The 21,794-nt window shown below is 39.9% G+C and overlaps 2 protein-coding genes across 2 annotated transcripts; one reads left to right on the top strand and one right to left on the bottom strand.

Annotated features, from left to right (window-relative positions):
- Positions 1 to 6,091: 6,091 nt before the first annotated feature.
- On the top strand, positions 6,092 to 7,286 carry LOC110906569 (protein FAR1-RELATED SEQUENCE 5-like). The gene is made up of 3 exons (XM_022151680.1): positions 6,092 to 6,505; positions 6,680 to 6,780; positions 6,875 to 7,286. Exons 1-3 carry the CDS (start codon positions 6,092 to 6,094, stop codon positions 7,284 to 7,286), a joined length of 927 nt encoding a protein of 308 aa, XP_022007372.1.
- A 9,870-nt stretch (positions 7,287 to 17,156) lies between these two features.
- LOC110906570 lies at positions 17,157 to 18,726 on the bottom strand. Its single transcript, XM_022151681.1, has 2 exons — positions 18,344 to 18,726; positions 17,157 to 18,258 (listed from the first exon to the last, which is right to left on the bottom strand). Exons 1-2 carry the CDS (start codon positions 18,724 to 18,726, stop codon positions 17,157 to 17,159), a joined length of 1,485 nt encoding a protein of 494 aa, XP_022007373.1.
- Positions 18,727 to 21,794: the final 3,068 nt, after the last annotated feature.

The raw sequence follows: 21,794 nt of genomic DNA, 5'->3' as shown, positions 1-21,794 counted from the left end.
TATACCATCCTCTTGGCCATTCATGAGATGGGGAATGGATATAGTGGGCAAGCTTCCTAAAGCACCTGGCGGAAAAGTATTTATGCTTGCCATGACTGACTATTTTTCTAAGTGGATAGAAGCTGAAGCCTTCGCCCAAGTCAGAGAAAAGGAAGTCATATCCTTCATCAAAAGAAATATTATAACTAGATTTGGCATTCCCTCTGAAATTGTATGTGATAATGGCTCCCAATTCATTGGAAGCAGAACCACTAACTTTTGTGACAGTTGGGGAATCAAGATGATAACATCAACACCAGTTCATCCACAAGCCAATGGTCAAGCAGAATCATCCAACAAGATCATCATCAACAATCTGAAGAAGAAGCTAGGATCCAAGAAGGGGAAATGGGCAGAGGAGTTACCTTATGTGCTATGGGCTGATAGAACAACTCCCAAGAATGCCACTGGTCAAACACCTTTCTCTTTAGTATTTGGGGCAGAAGCAGTGATCCCAACAGAAATGGTGATCCCAACTGCTAGAACAAGTACTCGTGATCCTGAAGAAAATGCTACAATTCTAGCCCAGGATTTGGATACTATTGAAGAAATCAGGGATCTAGCTAGGATAAGGATGGCAAGCTACCAACAAAGAATGGCTGGTGCCTACAACAAAAATGTTAGGATAAGGAAGTTCCAAGTCGGAGATATGGTGTTAAGAAAAACATTCCAAAACACTATTAATCCTGCTGATGGAAAGTTAGCACCAAAATGGGAAGGCCCTTACTTAATTGAAGCCGAAGCAGGAAAGGGGGCATACAGGTTGCTAACCATGGAAGGAAACTTATTGCCAAGAGCCTGGAATGCTGTTCACTTAAAGAAATATTTCCTGTGAACATGATCCTTCATGCATGTGATCCTTACATTGAAGCATCCTTGAAGGGTCCCGGTGATATCAGTGATCCTTACTCTGGTAATATCCTTATCCTAGAAACTATTGCATTTTCTTACTTTTTACCTAAGGATAAGGATCATGTATCCTTCATCCTCTACTCACAAAACATTTGAGTTATGATAGTTCAGGTATCCTCAGCATATCGTCAAAAGATCTTCAAAAGCACCACAGATCCTTGGGTCTAACCCCAGTTATCCTTGGGATTATCCCCAGTTTCCGCCAGCAGCGCACGATGATCCTGATATAGTTCACGTCTTTGGGACCAGTACCCACTTCCGGGGCTGACAACCTCATCGTACTGGCTATACCCAGGATCCTCCGTATAATGGTAGACGTACCATACATCCGTTCCTAAGGTTTCTAACGTTTTCACGTTAGCTAAGGTTTTGACATTTTCATGTCACTAAGTTTGGATAGTCGCCAGTAAGGGCCATACTCCAGTTTACATATGATCCTTTGGGCTTGTCCCCAGTTATCCTTTGGGCTTGTCCCCAGTGATCCTCCGGGACCATTCTCAGTTATCCTTTGGGCATGTCCCCAGTTACTAATTTATTTCTTACATTGGCTTAGTCCCAAGTTGTGCTTCGTTTTTCAGGATTGTCAAAGGTAAAACACATAAGGATCCTTAATCCTTATTATCCATCAAAATCTTATCTACGATTGTCTCGATTGAAGGTTAGGATCCTAACTTGGATCCTCAGGTATGATCCTTGACTATTTTGATTATACTCATTATCCTAACCGACCCTTATACTTTGACAACCAAACCTATGATCCTTGAACTAAAGTACTTTGAAAATTTTCAATATCAGGATATTTGATCTGGGATCATATCCTAAATTTGGATAACATATTTTCAACTCTTGCCACTTTAAACAAATATACTACAAAAACAATTGGAAACTAAAAAGATAAATAAAGGATAACAACACAGGATAAGCCAGAAAGATTAAGGTTATATTATTAACAAAAGGATCTTTAACCCTTGCAAAAAGTTGTCAAAATTGCCAACCCACGTTTCTACCAGCAAAACGTGGCCCGTCCACATGGGTTGGCAAAGGGTGTCCATTGTCTATGCGGTCTTAGCAGGTGCAGGAAAGTAAAAGCAGCAGGATCACAAAGGCTTCATCCCCCAAACAGAGGATCCCTCCACCTTTTGTAATCCTACCTATTGTTCGAAGGATCCAAGATCCTTTACCCTAAAAACTATTGTTCAAAGATTACAGACCAATTGTTCACAAACCATCAACAACCACAAAAAAACCACTACCGATCCTAAAAAATTGGGCTCCGGCCTAGTCTCGAAATATCCATCATCGCCCAATCCAGCAGCTCACACCTTTGCTGCTCCATCACCACCAGCTTCTCCACCCTGATCCTTCTCAGCATCACCACCTTCCAGCATAGGGATCTCCTCATCCTCATCCTCCAGCTCCGCCAATCTTGCCTTCCAACCTTCCACGTCCCATGAGCTCTTGTCAAAGGCAGGATCCTGAGCCTCCGCAGCCATTTGTAGTTGTATCTTGTACATAGCAGTCGCGGCAGAGACCTTGGCATCCTGGATGATCTCCTGCTTCTCGCCATCCATGTCAAGTAGCCTTTGAGCAGCCTCATCCTTGGTAGCCCGGAGCTCCTTCTCAAGATCGGCTATCTTGAGATCCTTTAACACGCCCATTTGTTGAAGGTCGGCGATTTGGCTCTCCTGATCCTCGACGTGGCCAAGGTAAGTCTCAATCTCAGCAAGTTTCTGCAAAAGAGAAAAAAGGTAAGGATCAGATGATCCTCAAAAAGGCAGAATATTAGAGAAGGATAACCCACAGGGGCAATGATCCCTACCTCATTGACAAAGTCAAGGAACTGTTGGCGGATCAGGGGAAATCCTTGGAGATCCTCGGAAGTCTTCCTCTTCTTTCCCTTACCCCTAATGGATGCTTTAGGGGCTGAAGCGGAGGGACTGGCAGCAGAAGTCTTTCTCCTCGGAGACTTGACGTTGGTGAGATCATCTATCCCAAACTTGGAGGCAGACTTGGCAGATTTGGCAGACTTCCCAACACCTACACAATCAAAACAAGATAAGTTCCCTTACTAATTAAACAATCTAGCATATAACTTACTTTTTAACAAGGATACTTACTTGACATAGTGGCAGATGCGGAGGATACTTCCTGTGAATCTTGGACGGTGACTTGGAAACTTCTGACCTCAGGATTGAGCTTTTTAAAAGCTAAGACTCTTTCTCTTGCAGCAGGGGTTAACTTAAGATAAGCAATGGATATAGCTGCACAAAAAATAAAAAAGACGTTAGTAATCCTCATCGTATGAGACAAGTCTGATAGTGATCCTTCCAGGATCCTCTACCCTACCATGAGTGGCCCATTCCTTGGGCAGATCCTTCCCATCTGGGATGGAATCCCTTCTAACAAAGAAAAAGCGACGCTTCCAGTTTGTGTCATTCTTAGTAACCTTGAAGACAGGGTGATCCTCCCCAGCTTTCCGTTTTAGCAGATATCGGCAAGAACCAAACGTGGTAAGATCATAAAGTGCAGCCAACTCTGCCATCCCCAAATCAATTCCTTTCTGCTCGATGATCCTCTCGAAGGTATACAGGACCCTCCAGATCATCGGCATGGCTTGGATATAGGAGATGCCGGTTAAGGAAAAGAAAGATTGGGTGAAGGATGGAAAAGGATACGAGTACCCTATGGTAAACGGAGTAGCAGGAAAAGCCACCCAGACGTCTGAAACAAAGTCGCTCAAAGCGGTAGGTGTGAAGGATTTGAAAACTGCGTTCGCCGGAAAGCAATGACGAATTCTGTCTACGTGAGCGTCAGTAAAGCAACACCTCTCCGTAGGAGAATCCTTGATGATCCCTTGGCTCTTTAGGGGACTACTCTTCTTGGAATCCTTGTGTGGAGAATTCCGGAGCAACATGCTTGTGACGGAACAGAAACAGAATAAAAGCAGAAAAAACAGAGCAAAGAGAACGAAGAAAGGAAAGAGAGAAGAAGAGGATACCTGATCAGTCTTCGGTAGCGATTATAAAGGGAAGATATCTCGAATTTAAATGCAGAGTGATCCTAACCCTATCTCCTATTTATAATCATGATTTGCAGGGATTGTCACATCCATGACGTAATGATCGCAACGGCTAGTTCAATATTAACGGCTAGTTATTCGGAGTTGTCCGTTGGAGATAAGATCAAAACAAAATACAACTCGTCAATTTACAATAAACTCCTTATATTTTGGGGGCAATTGTTAGGGCTGGATTTTTATTATAGATGATCCTAACACGTGATCCTAACCAGTGATCCTTGTTTCTTTGGCAGACAGTGATCCTCAGCAGGACTTCAGGATCAGGATCATGGGACATTATAGGATCCTCATACTAATGATCATCTTCGCTTAATGCAATGTTATTTTTGCAGGAATATCTAGCAGGATACGCTCTAAGCAACATGATCAAGGGACGCGTCTTCACAATTATGGCAAGAGCTTAATCGAAGATAGGCGTTGCACAGGATATGGAAACATGGCTTGATTTATGGGCGGCAATTTAGGCTAGATTGTCTTTTATTTCTAAAGGGGTAATGAGCTGATAATTAGTCCTTTTACCTAAAATAGGTCACCTACACTTGTATAAATACCACTCTCCATCATTTGGAAGAGGACACACGACATACAACGCAACTCTCACACACTTAGACACTCGAAACAATAGTGATCCTTGTACTCAGCTCATTATCATCCAAAGTTGTAACTATATTTTTCTTATATTGAAATTGGTGATCGGTAGTTGCCATCACCCGAGGTTTTTTATGCCAGAGATCATACATTGATCAAGGGCTTTTTCCTCGTATAAATCATTGTGTCTTTGCATCTTTATCACAGAAGTGATCCTTTACTTTCATAATTAACCAAGCATCATACCCCATTTACATAAAGTTTGGTTACATTATCCTTGTGTGATTTTTGACCAAAACAGTATTGATTATGTTAAATAAAGTTTTATATCTGGATTGTCTGCAATCAATGTTGGACCTGTTAAAGCATTCAATATTATGAAAAAAATGTATGGTGGTTTTGGTGAAGTTGGTGCTTGTAAAGTTGGTTGTAAGAACTATAGAAGGGATTTGAATCTTTACATAGGAGAGTATGATGCAGAAATGGTAGTTAGGCGTCTTATTAGGAAGAAAGAATGTTCTCATAGTTTCACATGTGATTATGTTATTGGTGAAGATAGAAGATTGAAAGGACTTTTCTGGGCTGATGAGCAATCAAAAACAAATTATACAGTATTTGGTGACATAGTAGGTTTTGATGCTACTTATAAATCAAACAAGTAAGTTTTTTTTTTTACTTTTATTGCGTTATATATCCTATTGCGTTATATATTCCTGTTTCCTTTTTTTTTCTAATACATTATTAGTTTGTTTTATGTAGGTATGATTTGGTTTTTGTACCATTTACTGGGATTGATAATCATTTTAGGAATGACACATTTAGTGGTGCATTACTTGGTTCTGAGACTGCAGATTCTTATCAATGGCTTTTAAGGTGCTTTGTTAATGCTTTTGGAAATGAGCCTAAAGTTGTTACTGATCAAGATGCTGCAATGAAGAGAGCTATTAAGGATGTACTTTCAAGAAGTAGGCATAGGTTATGTATGTGGCATATATGGGAGAAATTGAAGACAAAGGTATTATACTGCGTTTTATGATCTAATAAACTGCAATTTTTATATAGGTTTATTGTTGTGTTTATGTATTATACAATAAGATCCCCAAACATTTTTATCAATAGAATTGCGTTTTAATATAACAACACAATTTAATATAACAACACAATTGCGTTTTACCAATAATGCATTAGTTTTTATCATTTTCATGATATTGCGTTTATTAGAAGAATAAATGAAAACATGTTATGATATTATAAACTGCAATTTTTTATATAGTTAAATTATTGCGTTTTATGTTTAATAATTTTATTTCTTTTTATACAAGTTGGTCCTGTTTTGTCATCCAACATTGAGTTTAATACAAGAATGAATCGTGTTGTTTGGAATGATACTATTATTCCAGAAGATTTTGAAACTGGGTGGCATTCAATAATGTCTACTTTTGAATTGGAAAATCATATGAATGGTTAAAAGATATGTACGATCTTCGAGTTGATTGGATACCCTCTTATTACCATGGAGAGAATTTGGCTGGTCTTATGCGTACTACGTCTAGATGTGAAAGCGATAATTACTTCTTTGGTCATTTTTGTAATCCAAGATGTACACTTGTTGAATTTTTCACTCACTTTGAGACTGCAATGGATTTTCAAAGGCATGTGCATAGGAGGAATGATCATGATACAAGGTATATTCAGTCTAAGACCTGGAGTGACTTTGTATTAGAGAAACAAGCATCAGAGATATATACCAAAACAATTTTTAAAGATATTCAGATTGAAATTGATGCTGCCATTACAAAGTGTATGTCAAAGACTCATGATACTGTGGGTGATGTTCAATATTATGAAATAAAGGATTTCAAACAGCCATGCACATCTTTATTCAAGGTAAATATCTATAGCGTTTTATGTTTTTCATCATTAGTTGTGTTTTATCATTATGTTTATTGCGTTTTAATATTATATGATCATATGCTTAATTTCTCTATTATATTTATTATCCATTGCGTTTTATATTACATTTCACTAAATTTTTATATAGTTTTTTAATTTTATTTACAGGTTCAATACATCAAACAAGAAGATGGTTTAAGTATAAGTTGTACTTGCAAAGGGTTTGAACAATTTGGTACATTGTGCCGCCATATATTTTATGTTCTACGGTATGATGATAACTGAGTTTCCTAGAAGATATGTTCTTAGAAGATGGATGAGAGATGTTGTTTCGAATGGCTCAATTCATTGCAATATCGGTAGGAATAGTGAAATTGATAAAGTTTTTAGAGAAATCGTTGTTGCAAATGAATATTTGGTTAATAGGTTGGTTGGGGATTTAGATGAGCCGTGTCTTTACAGAGATCATATTAAAGGTTATATTGATAAAGCGGATGAGGTTATGGTTGCTACGCCGCCTCCTAGTCGCAAAGATAGGTTTGCTGATATGGGAGGGAACTTAGAAAAGTCTGATTCTATGATTCGTGTCCCGATCAAAATAAGGACAAAAGGATGCGGTGTACAAAAAAGGATTAAGTATAATCGTGAAATTGCAATTCAGAAATCATCAAAGATCCAGAAATCGTGTCGTGTATGTGGTGGAAAAGGACATAATAGTCGCACATGTAAAGAGAAGGCTTCTTCTAATGCTATAGGGTCTAGCAATACAATGTAAGTATGTATAAAAATTCTGATATTAATAAAAAAGAAAAAAAATTTGTTCTTGCGTTTTGTGATATCCTACATAAATATCAGCTATTTTTTGTTAATTGCGTTTTATGATAATGACAATGTATTGTTATTGCGTTTTATACATACAACAATATACAACAAGTAGAATTTTTTGTTTATTGCGTTTTATGATAACAACAATGAATTGATATTACTTTATCAACACAGAACAAATTAAACATGAACAACAAGTGGATATCTTAAATATTGCGTTATATAGATGATAAAAGTTACAAAGATGATGAATAAAACACTATCATCACCTGTTTACAAACCACAAAATTACTTTTATCAAATAAAAACATCAAATAAAAATTACTAGCAAGATCAGCATCATGGATCAAAGTTTGTTTCTTCTTCAGATGAGTACCCTAAGCTTCCATTTGGGATTTCCTCATCACTTTCAGATTGAGTCCAAAGTTTAACCTGTGAGTTTACTGCCTTCTGGAGCCTCTCTGCAAATTTGCTTGCAGAGTTGTTGATGATTGGAATTTCAGATAACTGCTTCAAAAAGCTTATATCCTCACTGGAATATATGTCTTTTGGGTCGTATAGCTCCACATCGCCATTGTCCCAAGTCACTGAAATTTTGAAAGTGTCCTCAATGAACTCCCAAGATGTAACTTGTGTTTCTTCAATTGTCGTTTCATTCGGATTTCCATACCTTTTGTGCAGAATCTTGAATAGTGCGGCTGTCTGATCTGTGTAACATGTTGGTGGTATTCCTATTTCATTCATCTTTCTCTAAACATTCTCATTGCAGTTTTCTAGAACAGAAGCAACGGAATGGTATCTTATTTTGTGACCATCAAGAAACTAAAGAACGAAATGTTCTCTTTGAACCCACCAAACTGATAATTCTTGATTAGCCATTTAGGGTTTTTGTGTGTGTTTGTGGTTGGGTATTGGTGTATGAGGAATGTGAATATAATTTAGGGTTTTTGTTCTTATATAATGGATTGGTCGAGGGATTGGTATTAAGTGTGGTAATAATGATTATATTTCAGTTTTTTCTTTGAATTGATTGTTCAATCATACAGTACTTTATCAGGAATCCAAAAGGCTTTTTAAGGCTTTTTGTCTTATCAATTTCTTTTGTCTTTAAGGTGTCAGTTTTTTTGTCTTATCATTTCCTCATTTATTATTATTTTATTTTATAACATTGCGTTTTAGAAAAGAGTATAAAATAGTTGTTTTATGATTGTCATTATTGTTATTAAGCCTTTATTTTTTTGCGTTATAAAAAAAGTAAAAAACATTTATTGCGTTTTATATAGATGTATTGCGTTATATGTTTGGACATGAATAATTAGGAAATAGTTTGTATTGCGTTTTAGAATAAATAACATAAGTCAAACAACAAAGAAATAGAAAATTATGAGTTTTAGCATACTATTAAAATGTTGCGTTTTATAATATTACAAAAAGAAAACAAGTGTATAAAATAAAATGTTGCCTTTTAGCATAATAGCATTTCAATATCTATGTACCCTTTCTTTTAAACATATTATTTAAAAATTTTATTGATAAATTGTACAAATTTTTAAAATATCAATCCAATCTTGAATCATTGCGTTATATGATAAGACATGAAAAATGTGACACCTGTGTCACCACGACCATCAAACAAATACCAAACCAATGAAATATTGTATTTCATACTTGGGATTTTGTGTAAATATGTGTATCGTTTGCACATATTAATTCTTGTTCGATTTCGGGCTTTAAATCGCTTTTTGGAAGGTTATACGCGATCTGATTCGTAAATATAACCAGTTTAACGCAACAAACACTCCGGAATAGTGACATAGGCTTAACATATCTTAAATAACCCTTACATAACTTAGAAATAAGTTTTAGATGGTTTGGTATGCCGAAATCAAGTTTATTCGCTTACAGGGACTAAATTCGACAAACTGTGAAAGTATGTCAATTTGTACTGTAACAGACCTTCCGGAACTTGATCATAAGTTAAATATGCCCTAAATATCCTTTAAATAGCTTAGAAATAGGCTTTGAGGTGTTTGGTGCGCAAAAATAAACTTTATGCTCATTCAGGGACTAAAAGCGTCAAAAAGTGCATAAGTTTGCATTTTCGCGCATAACTTACGTTCTGAATACATCCGGACATCCAAAAATTTATGTAAGCATCCTTATATTATGCCTTTGTGTTTGGCATGAGAAAAATTTCATTCGCCGCGCAATTTGGATCGTCTTTCGCGCTTATGCGCATTCCGTCGTAATTAAGCGAACATCGCGATCGTACGACCCAACGAACCGACATCCGGCATATTTTTGAACATATTTTGAGTTCCCTATACTTTAACTTCATTTTAGAGGCTTGAAATGAGGTTAACAGGGCTTAAACGTGCCAAAAATGGACTTAAAAGCATGCAGGGGCTAAAACTGTCATTTTTGAAAAGTTGTGCTGATCAGACAACCTCAGACGGCCCGCCTGAGTTTGTGTGGATCCTGATGCGGGCCGCATGGCCTCCCCAGATCAGCAAAAATGTTGCAAACAACTGTTTGCAGCTGTTTAGCACTTCAAATAAATACCCCCCCAACGCTTGGGGAACAAGAAATGATCTTAACGGTTCCAAGTTTCCTATAAATACCCCCCCATGTCTTGCTCATTTTCCCTCACATTTGAAATCTGATTCAAAGCTCTCTAAGTGGAAGTTTATATACTTCCTACCTGAGAGTGAATCGGGTTCAAATCTTGCGGGGACCTTCTGTAAGTATTCTTTCGCGTTTTTCGTTCGTTTTAGCGTTAAAGTCAAACTGTGTTTGACTTTCTGCATTGACCAGTTTATGGTCAACGCGAAGTTCGCTTGAACTTCATAATGTGAGCGTAATCACGATGGTTATAGTCCCTAGTGACTATACCCACTGATTACCACGTTATCTAGGCTCAGTGACGAGTCGTAGTTTCGGCCAAAATGCGTTTCCTCGCGTATTTTGTAACCAAACTACTCTAGGGTATCAAAACCGTTTGTTTTGATACCAAACCTGTTTTCTAACTTTACTAAACATGTCCTAGCATGTTTAGCTCGTCGCTTTTAGAATTGTGCTTGTTTAGGGTCGTAAAGGTAAGCGATCTAATCAATCGCTTATACTTTCGAACCCGACCCATTTGGTCGATCATTAGGATCCGACCAAACACTTTAGGTGACCATATTTGTATAGGGAATAACCTTCCGAGGTTATACCTTATGGTCACGTCGTTTAAGTAGTTGTATGATCAGTAGTTCTTATGCCTTAGGTAAATTACCAAAATGCCCTTTTTACGCATAAATTCATTTTAAGCATATGTAACTTAAATTTTGACATCTAAACTGATTTAGCAACAATATTAAACATGTTAATAGGACTAGTTAGGCATTCCGAACGCGTTTTACGCAAACGACGCGTTAAAGTAGCGTAAGCTACCTAAGCGGGTCGTAACGGGTCAAAAGCACTTAGGATAGGTTTCGTTTTAGTACGTAGGCTTTGTTAAACCATGTTACATAAGTTCCCCTACTTATTTGGTTTACGAACCCTCGTACTACCCGATCCTCCGATAGGTCCGTTTATTAATGTAGATATGCCGTTTGATTCCGTGATCTACTAGCATTGCTTGGTGGTTATCCTAGGACTTCTAAGCAATCTCAAGTGAGTACATAGACCCCTCTTTTACTGTTTTCCAAACATTTTGGGGTGAAACACATGTGCCTACTTGTTACTTTCATGATTTCATGCTTTTATATCATATACTTGCTATGTTCATTAGTACACTATTAGTACATGATTACATTGTGTTTTTACTATGTATGTTTACTTAGCATACTTAGTACATCGTTTTACATGACATTTAATGCTATGTATGTTCATCATACTTAGTACATTTTACATCACATGCTATGTATGCCCATTGTGTGCATATTTAGTACATCGTTTTACAAGACATTTTATGCTTTCTATCATGCTATGTATGACCATCCGTCGCATACTTAGTACATTGTTTGTGCATTCTTACCTATAGTTTGGTGATTACATATTTCACTTGCAATACATGACAATTTGTTTACACATTACTTGATTGACATTTGACAACGGTTTAGACATGGGCAATTTACATTGGTGGTTTATGTGGGTAAGTGATTTGAGTAACGAGACGTGTGTAATGTGATACAAGCATGGTGGATACGCCGCTGGTACTTCCTATATATAAGTGCTTGTATTATATTACATGGCGTAGCGTTATTTAAATCATTCATTTGGACTTATACATCTTTACACAAATAACATATTTTTACAAGACATTGTTTTACAAAACAGTTTGTTTTATACAAACTCCTTTTTACTTGGTTATTCAGTTAACCTTACATCATTCTTTTTAACTATACCTATCTATCATCGATTTTCAAACGTCTTATAAAAGCAAACACTTAAACTGGATTCATGACAAGTTTTTGTTAAACATTTTCTCAAACCTAGATCATGAATCCTATTTTTCATAAAACCTATGTACTCGCCGGCATTTTTATGCTGATGTATTTTCACATGTGTTTCAGGTGCTACAGTTGATGATGTTTGATGATGATATTGATGCATGCTCACATAGGATTGGACGAGGCCTTAGTGACATTAAAAGATGCAAGACTAGTTAATTTTTGTTATGTTTCTTTATTGTTAAGAGATTGTAACTCATTTAATTCAATAAAACGAAATTTGTTTAATCCATGGTTGTGAAACAATGATTCTGTTACAACACTCCCCGACGTTTCCGCCACGTTTTGTTGTTTTACATGGTCGGGGTGTGACAGAAAAGTTGGTATCAGAGCTCGTGGTTATAGAGAATTAGGTTATTAGTAATGCTTTGACCTAGACTATAACCTTCTGAAGAAACACTAGATAAATGGTCGGAACCGAGATATCTAGGGGGTTTGATTCCGCATAAAAGGGTTAGCTCTCTCTCGGTTGATTCAGTTGCTGTCGAACTTCTTCTCCGGTGATTCTGGAAAACAGAGCACCGTTAGCCTCGCCAAGGGGAGAAGAGGGTTCTCTCCTTGACCCGACTCCGATGTGAGAATAAGTATTGGTAATGGAGAAGAGAAAGTATTTGAGAGGTAAATGTGATCTGAGTTTATACCTGAACAGTTCTCGTATTTATAACCGGGAGTTTGGGAGGGAAAACCTGTTATTGAAAAGATGACGGAAGATGCTAACGCCGTAGCGGTTATATTTCCTTCCGTTAAATTCTTTAATCCCACGTTAAGTTGCCTCGATCCGATGTGTTTGCACACGGATCGTGGTTTGATCTATGGCTGGGGGATTGCCACGTGGAAAGTGATTAAGTGGAGATCATTCTCCAATTGCATTCTTTTGTTGTGATTTCAGGGATGCTTGTGATAATGACACGTGTCCAGACGGTTATAACCGTCTGGGTCTTGCATGATCATATTCTTTCTAGAAGATTACTGTTGTAATCTAGTGTGACACCTTACTGTGTGTACACAGCTGAATAAATCCCAAGTCTGGGTAAAATGATATCCAAGTTTGGATATTTGGGCGGAAGTATTGATCTCAGGGTTTTAACGGAAGAAGGCGCAAGGATTTTATGCTTTCCTTTGAGCGCGCGACTATAATTTGATGATTACTTTCTCCCTTTTGCAAGACCAATGCGCGGCCGCGCAAGGTTAAAAGGTTGAAAGGTCAGTTTGTGGTATGGTCTCAAATCCTTTTTATGAGGTTTTTGGGACCTTACCCCTTCAAGTCCCCCCAGTCTAGTGTTGTACTTATGCAAATAAGTGGAGCACTGGACTTATGAGAGGGAAATGTTTTTGGGCGCGAAAAATGAGGAATCTTCTATGAGAAGATTTAATTTTGTTTTGAAGGTTTTGGAAATTTTGACTTTAGTGGATGGTACAGTAAGGACTGTGTGACAGGCTGACACTGTCAGGTATTATCCATGTTTTTCACGCGCGCGTGCAAACGCGTGTGTATTTTTTCTGCTGTTTGGAGAACTGTGATACCCGGAAAAATCGCTGTGACGGTTACCGATGCTATTTATTCCGATAAGTATATAATGTTTGGGTAACCTCTTTGTGCCATCATTGTTTTGTTGAAAACTTTTCCCCTTCCTTTCTTCTTTAATTGAAAATCCACTATTCCCCTTCTTATGTCAACCGGAGAACATCAAGAAGGTTTTGCTGAAGAGATGTCGACTGAACTTCCACCGTTGAAGTGGTCCAGAGCGTCTTTTGATGGTTTAGTTCAGAATTTCAAGTTTCCAGAAAGCTGGGGTGCTCTGTATCCTGAAGAGGGGCAGACGGCGGCGGATGCTCCGGCTGGGTATATTACCCTCTTTTGGGATTTTTTCTGTGATGGTAACTTTCGCTTGCCTGTTACCAGATTTTTTCTTGAAATCCTTGAGTTTTACAACCTGCATATCTCCCAACTTCACCCTATTGGTATGGTTAGGGTTCGACATTTTGAATTCGTGTGTCGGACGATGTATGTTGAACCAACCGTCCCCCGATTTAGGGTTTTTCATCAAATGCATTGTACCCAAGGGTTCTATTCGTTCGTTCAGAGGGTTTCTGCTAAGAAGATTTTAGTGCATCCTCCGAAATCTTTCCATGATTGGAAGCAAAAATTCTTTTTTATCAAGGCCGGAGTGATTCCGATGAAGATGGTTCTAAGGGGGAAGGATGATGTTCCGATTGAAACCCTTCAGACCCCAGTTAGTGAGAACTGGTATCAAGATTTGAAAGATGTGCCTAATATTGTGTTGCCGGAGAAGGCTCTTGTTGGAGCCGGCATGAGTTTAAACTGGAAGATGGAACGTGACGACAAACCTGTGTATACGGAGAATGGTCATAGTAAGTTTGGGATTCTTCCCCCCCCCCTTTTTTTTTGACCCGCTGCTTTCTTCGAATGTAGTTGTTTCTCTGTATGTTGTTGCTTTCAAGAGGGAAGGCGGTCGAATGGGTACAATCAAGAAAAAACCAGAAGAAGAGCTTTGGTACCATCGCATTGTGGGGAATTTTCTTCTTCCGCGGGATGCGGATTTATCTGTTCACCCGGCTGCTGGTGCGGGTAAGTTGCATTTGTTTCTGTTTCCTGTTCTTGCGCGTTGTGGGTTTATTCTTTATTCTGCGCCTTTGCAGGTGAGTTGTCAAATTTGGGCATAGGCCCTGAGAAGAAAAGACGCGCAACGACTAGTAATATTGCGCCGAAAAAGAGTGATGCTGAGAAGACTCAATCTTCTAAAGCTAAAAATGTTGGGGAGAAGAAAGGTATGCGCCATTCTTCTGATAAGTGTGATTATGTGGTGGTTTCTGATACTTTGGAGGGTCTTGCGCCTGCAGTTACTATTAGGCGACCGAAACCAGAACCAAAAGACTCTGCTGACATTCCTCCATCTAACCCAGAGGATCCAATTGATTTGGAATCCAGCCCTGAGCATTTGGTGCAAAGGGGAGCAAGCAAAAGGAAACAAACTGATACTGACGCGGAGGGTCAACCTCCTAAAAAAGTTCAGAGGAAGAAAATTACCCGAAGAGGGAACCTTGATGCCTTTGTTACGGAATCTGTTCCTGGTAAGTAGCATCTTTCCTTGTTTTCTTTATGCGGAGTAGATCCTTATGGATTTTTATTTTTACAGAAGTTCCTGTTGCTCCAATTCCTACGAACTTGCAATCTGTGGTGAATGAAGAACTTCCTTCTACCCCTCCACATGCTTCTATAGCTGATCAGCTGAAACCTATAGAGGTTACAGACGATGGTGTGGAAAAGATTGTTGAAGCTGAGAAACCTGCTGATGTTGACCCAGGTGTGGTGAATGATGCTGATAATCCCCCAACCCCTGAGGTGGTTGTTCAAGACCTGGGGGAAGGGACAACTGAGAAAACTCCTACTCCTTCCCCTAAACCTTCGGACATTATGCCGGAGCGTGTTGAGAAGGTGACGGTTGAAGAGCAAGATTCGTCTGCTGGTGTTAGTAAACAATCTCCCATCCACCCAGAGGAAACCTTGGGAGATTATTACTATCGGACCTATACGGGGAAGGATGCTGCTGACCCTCACGCCCCCGTTTGGAATTTGAAGAAAGGTGATACTTTCGCGGATTGGCATGTGTGCCAAGGTTGGTTGCAGGGGATACTTCCACCTGGGGAGGTCAAGTTGCAGGAAGATCGGTCTTATGAGCAGACCTACCAGTCTTATTTTGCTGAAACTGCTTCTTACGTCTCTACCACCCACCGTATTGTTCGTGAGTGGTACAATATGCATAAGGAGCAGAAATCCTTTATGGCGGCTCAGAAGAAATTCACCAAAGATGAGAGACGTCTGGCTCAGTTAATGGCTAAATTAGAAGCTGACCAAGCCAAGTTTGAAACTGAGCGCAAGACTGAGGAATGGTCTGTTGCTGGTTGGAAAAGAAAAGCGGAAGCTGAAGCTGCTCTCCTCTCCGAGGAACGTAAAAATTGGAGGAAGATTTGCGAAAAAGATAATGCTGAGAAAGCAAACCTTCGTAATATCATTAATAACCTCAAGGCTGAAGTTGAAAATCTGAAGAACCAAGATGCGGAGGTGGAGAGATTGAAGAAAGAAAAAGCGGATATGGAAGCTGCGCTGGTGGAAGCACGTTCTCTTAGGGAACGAAGTGAGCAACGGGAGGTACAAGCTTTAACCACTCTTGCCATTAGAGATAAAGAACTAGAGGAACTTACTGCTTTGGTTTCTGACCAGGAACAACTGAAGAAGGACCTGGAGCTCGCGCGTTTCGAAAATACTGAAACCTCCCGCCGTTTGACTGTGGTTGAAGAGAAACTGGAAAATTTAGAAACGGCGCAGGTCACAGCAGAAAGTGAGTTTGACCCTTTAAAGAATGATATGGCCTGGTTGAAGGATCGTGGGATTGCTTGTGTAAGTTCCTTTTTCCTTTTTTGTTTGCGAAACCATATATGCGCTTTTTATTTGATGCTTATTTTCGCTTGATTTCATAGGTTGCTGAATCTGTGTTAAACTCTGAAGAACTGGATAAAACTGTTGCGAATTTGGTGGTTGCTGCATGGCGAGATGGGTACGCACAAGGTTACGCGGAATGCTCCCAACATGTGAATAGCGCGCTGAAGGTTACCTGGGATGATAGCAAGTCTGCTACCTTTGGCGTAGATACTGCCGCTGCGTTTGCTTCCCTGAAGACAGAGTTTAATAATTTGCAACTTCCAGTTATGGAGTTGATAAACGTGGCGCTGCAATCGGATGATCCCGTGGCGCAACTTAAAGAAATCTTTCCGGATGAGGGTGAAGATTTAGAGTAGGATGAAATTGTTTTGAACAATTTATTATTATTTTTTTTGTGTGATGTAGATCCTTGTTTTGTCAAGGCGCTGTTGCGCAAGAATTCGAAACACTGCTGTGTTTGAATCTTTTTAGGGCATATTTGTACGCTGAAGATAGTATGTTTCTATTTGTTTTGTTAAATGACTTTACAATATTTTGCATGAGTACAATTGCTTTTACTTGAGTAAGGCGAATGAAATTGGTATGAAGCTCATGTGTGAGTTTATGGCCGTTTGTGACGTGATCACTGACCGCGCATGGAGCTTATTTTATACTACCATAATGTTTTTGCGCTTACTAAAAAGAAATTGCATGCATTTTGTAAACACAAAAATAATAGAAACTTTGTAATTTTATTCATGGATAAAGCTCAGAGGCGTTACAAAGTTTTTTTTTTATAATTAAATGGAACTTAACTTACTCCCTGATAGTTCCTCCGCTTTTGATAAGTCATGTCTTTTCTGCGGAAAACCTATAGAGTCCTTTAAGTTTTGGCCCGTTTGCTTGAGCTTTCTTCTCCCCGGGTAATCTGCTTAATCTCCTTGCGCATATTCTGGAGTAAATGCGTAAGTTCTCCATTTTTGAGGGCTTTCTCTATTTCCGTGCGCAGAGATATGCAGTTATTCGTGGTGTGCCCGTTGTCTTTATGATATTCGCAGTATTGCGCCGGGTCTTGACCACGTTTACTCTTCATCGGAATCGGAGGTTTGAACTGGTAGTCCTCAGTACTCAGAACCTCTGCCGGGGTCTTTGTTAGGGGAGTCCACTGCCTCTCCCTATTTTCGTGCTTGTTTTCTCTTTGTGCAGAGAGCTTGTTGATTGTTGTGCGGGCATCTTCAGAGGAACGACTTCCTGATGACTCGCGCCATGATTTTTTGAACCTTCTCTCACCATTTGCGCATAAGTCTGTGGGCCCGTTGTGTGGTGGTGGTGGCCTGTTTGTAGTAAGGTTTTTCTCAGTCTGCGCATAAACCTTGGCCGCCGCCATTATCTTTTCCCAACTCTTGGGGAGGCCCTCTGTTCCAGATAATACTTTGACCATGTCGTCACATCTAACCGCGTACTTAAACTGAGCATGGATTAGTTGTTCGTGAACACCACCAATCTCCAACACTTCCTTATTGTATCTGGTGATAAAATCCTCCAGATTCTCGTCATCGCGACGCCAGATGTTCATGACGTCGGATGTATCACGCATGGAACGCCTTTGTTGGCTGAAGTGTGTTAAAAACTTTTGACGCAGATCTTTCCACGACTCGATTTGACCCGTCGGTAGGTTATCAAACCAGATTCGCGCTGGGCCAGTTAATGTTTGTACAAACAAATGACACCATAGCGGAAGAGTCCAACCGCCAACCAACCCTGCGCTGGTGAATACTCTCAGATGATCATCGGGGTCAGTTAACCCATTGAATTTCCCGACGTTAGATGATAATTTTGCCCTCTCCAATGGAGCCAGAGCTATCTCCAGTATGAACTTCGAGTTTTCCGCTACTTCTGCAGGGCGGTAAACTAAGTCATAATTATGCTCTGCCTCAGGGTTATAAACCGCTCGAGGCCTGGATTTGTTATAGTTTGGCTGCAGTCTGTTGTATACGCAAACGATATGTTTAATCAGATTCATCAGTGTGAGTGTCTCATTGGGAACCCAACCTATCATGAACCGATTGCCTTCGACGAGGGTGTGGTTCATGGTGTTGTCTCTGGTAGCTGCTTGTATCATCATAAGTTGATTCTTCTCGCTGGGAAGCATGAGCTCTAGATCCCGACCTTCGTGGTTGGGTCACGGGAGCAGTTTGAGCACACAACTGTGTGTACACTGCATTTAATGCCCATTGGGACCGGACATACCATGATATCGGAGTTTCTCCTGGTGGTAAAATTGATTGAGCGGGATTTGTTGGTAACATTCCTGGAGTAACAGGGTCATTTGCTCGATTGGATTGAACCTCATTATCGTCTGAGGCCTCTTCTATAATCCCTTCTACTAGTAAATTGTTTCCGACGTTTGGTCGAGGACCAGGTTGTCGGTGAGAAGATGAATTTTCTGCCATGTGCAAAAACAGAAAAATGGAATGAACTGAATCGAAACGAGGTAGAAACTAGAAAAACTGAGAAAACAGTGGGCGCCAATGAAGAAACACTAGATAAATGGTCGGAACCGAGATATCTAGGGGGTTTGATTCCGCATAAAAGGGTTAGCTCTCTCTCGGTTGATTCAGTTGCTGTCGAACTTCTTCTCCGGTGATTCTGCAAAACAGAGTACCGTTAGCCTCGCCAAGGGGAGAAGAGGGTTCTCTCCTTGACCCGACTCCGGTGTGAGAATAAGTATTGGTAATGGAGAAGAGAAAGTATTTGAGAGGTAAATGTGATCTGAGTTTATACCTGAACAGTTCTCGTATTTATAACCGGGAGTTTGGGAGGGAAAACCTGTTATTGAAAAGATGACGGAAGATGCTAACGCCGTAGCGGTTATATTTCCTTCCGTTAAATTCTTTAATCCCACGTTAAGTTGCCACGATCCGATGTGATTGCACACGGATCGTGGTTTGATCTATGGCTGGGGGATTGCCACGTGGAAAGTGATTAAGTGGAGATCATTCTCCAATTGCATGCTTTTGTTGTGATTTCAGGGATGCTTGTGATAATGACACGTGTCCAGACGGTTATAACCGTCTGGGTGGTGCACGATCATATTCTTTCTAGAAGATTACTGTTGTAATCTAGTGTGACACCTTACTGTGTGTACACAGCTGAATAAATCCCAAGTCTGGTTAAAATGATATCCAAGCTTGGATATTTGGGCGGAAGTATTGATCTCAGGGTTTTAATGGAAGAAGGCGCAAGGATTTTATGCTTTCCTTTGAGCGCGCGACTATAATTTGATGATTACTTTCTCCCTTTTGTAAGACCAATGCGCGGCCGCGCAAGGTTAAAAGGTTGAAAGGTCAGTTTGTGGTATGGTCTCAAATCCTTTTTATGAGGTTTTTGGGACCTTACCCCTTCACCTTCCTAGGACCCTAACGCGAGTTCACTTGCGTTTAGTCATAAAACAATACCGTCACTTATCCTTAGGTGACAACCACAACAAGAACATAAATTTGACCTGCTTTGAAAACTAATCATCTGTTCTAGGATGATTGATTTCTAGGTTTTGAACCCTTTGTTATAAGGTTTCGAACCCTTTAAGTTTTCAAAATTCCGTCAAAGTTTGGGTCTAAATAATGTGAACACGTGCAAACTGGAAGGGTGGGTGCCTGTACCCTGAGTTTTCTGTCTAAGGCTAGAGTGTTCGTACAAATCCGCAGTATCGGACCAGTCACTCTTACCTGGGAACTCTTGGGGTGAGTGTCCACTTATAGGCGAGCATGTCTTCGCGATACATTATGGGGACCTATTTACTTTGATTCAGCCTTTGTGTGTCGTTTGTTTGCTTCGTGGATCAAACAAATGACCATCACCCATGCTTTTGGTCGGTAATTTCCTATTCTTACCCAATGCCATTTCACTTATTTCTATCTCTTATTTCCCTTTTAGAATGCCTCCACGACGCGAGAATCAAATACCTATTGAAGATCTGGCAGCTGTCATTATGCAGCAAATGACTACTGCAATCCCGAACATCGTTGCTCAATGCAACCAAGCTCTCAACAACAATAATGCCCCTTGCAACTTCAAGACGTTCAACTCAGCTAAGCCATCAAAGTTTTCTGGGTCTCAAGGAGCGACTGCACTTCTGCAATGGTTCGAGAGTCTGGAGAGCACCTTCAGACATGTTCAATGCCCGAACGAGCAAAAGGTAGATTTCGCATCTAGTGTCTTCGAAAAGCGGGCTTTGACATGGTGGAATGGTGTAATGAGAGATAGGGGTGCCGAGGTGGCGCTAGCTCAAACATGGGAAGAGCTTCGAGCTTTGATGATGAAGGAATTCTGTCCTCGCCACGAGATCAGGGCCTTAGAAAGGGAATTCGACGATCTTAAGCAAGACAGCGGCGAACATCGAGCATACACTGATCGATATGAGGAGCTGAGCCTGTTGTGTCCTTCCATGGTTACGCCTTTGGATAAGGCGATCGAAAAATACATTGATGGCCTCCCTGACTCAGTTCAGGACATTGTTACTGGTAGTAACCCCACTACGGTTAGGCAGGCCATTGAGCTATCTGCAACTTTGACTGAATCTCAGATCAGGAAACGTAAGCTTTTCCGAAAAGGTGACAAGAAACCGGTCGAGGAATCGAAACCAATCGAGGAATCAAAGACCATGGATGAACAGACTGGATCCCCTAAGAAGTCAAGGAAGCGAAAGGCTTCTCAGAACTTCGCCATGGTTACTCACAATGATCAAACTGTCCTCAACCAACCAGCTCAACCCCCTGCTAGGAAGCCCTACAACGGAACTGCACCCTTATGCAACCAATGTAGCTTACATCATCATGCTGGTGTGAAGTGCCGCACATGCCAAGTTTGTGGACTCATAGGCCATACAACAAGGGTTTGCCCAGCTGCTAGTGCACCAAATCAAGCTAACAACAATCCTGCTCAAGCTCGCTTTCCACCAGGTTCTTGCTACAATTGTGGCGAGATGGGTCATTTCCGAAGAAATTGCCCAAAGCTTGCTAATGCGAATCTAGCGCAAGGATGAGCATCTGACCGATTGGAAGACAACACTGTTTAGAAATAATCAAGCCTTATGTATTATCTTCTTTTGTTGTCAAAGATCTATGAAACAGTTGTTATCATTGTTTATAAATAAATCTTTTTATTTTACATTGCAATGTGCAAATGTGATGGCATGTATAAACAATGTATCCCCTTCAATACCGACAATCAAGGAGCCGTATTCCTTGAAAAACAGACTACCCCCAAAATCCTTCCATTTTATGATCTATTGCGTTTTCTTAAAAACGAAATCGAATCTTTGGTAGATCATTCTATCTTTATAGATAGATTCTTGAAAGTGATTAAAGTGCCAAATGAAATCCACGGATTGGATTCCTGTGTGCTTTAAGTATCCGCGTCCAAAGATAACAAATTAAAAGTCAAACTAAACAACTATGTGATTATGTGCTTATGTGTTACTTTTGATGCTTTTGTGATCCAATTTTGTTATCCAAATCCT

This window comes from Helianthus annuus, chromosome 14 (assembly GCF_002127325.2).
Source record: "Helianthus annuus cultivar XRQ/B chromosome 14, HanXRQr2.0-SUNRISE, whole genome shotgun sequence".
Lineage (NCBI taxonomy): Eukaryota > Viridiplantae > Streptophyta > Magnoliopsida > Asterales > Asteraceae > Helianthus > Helianthus annuus.
The sequence above is the reverse complement of the archived record's forward strand: the minus strand, read 5'-3'. Positions and strand labels throughout refer to the sequence as shown.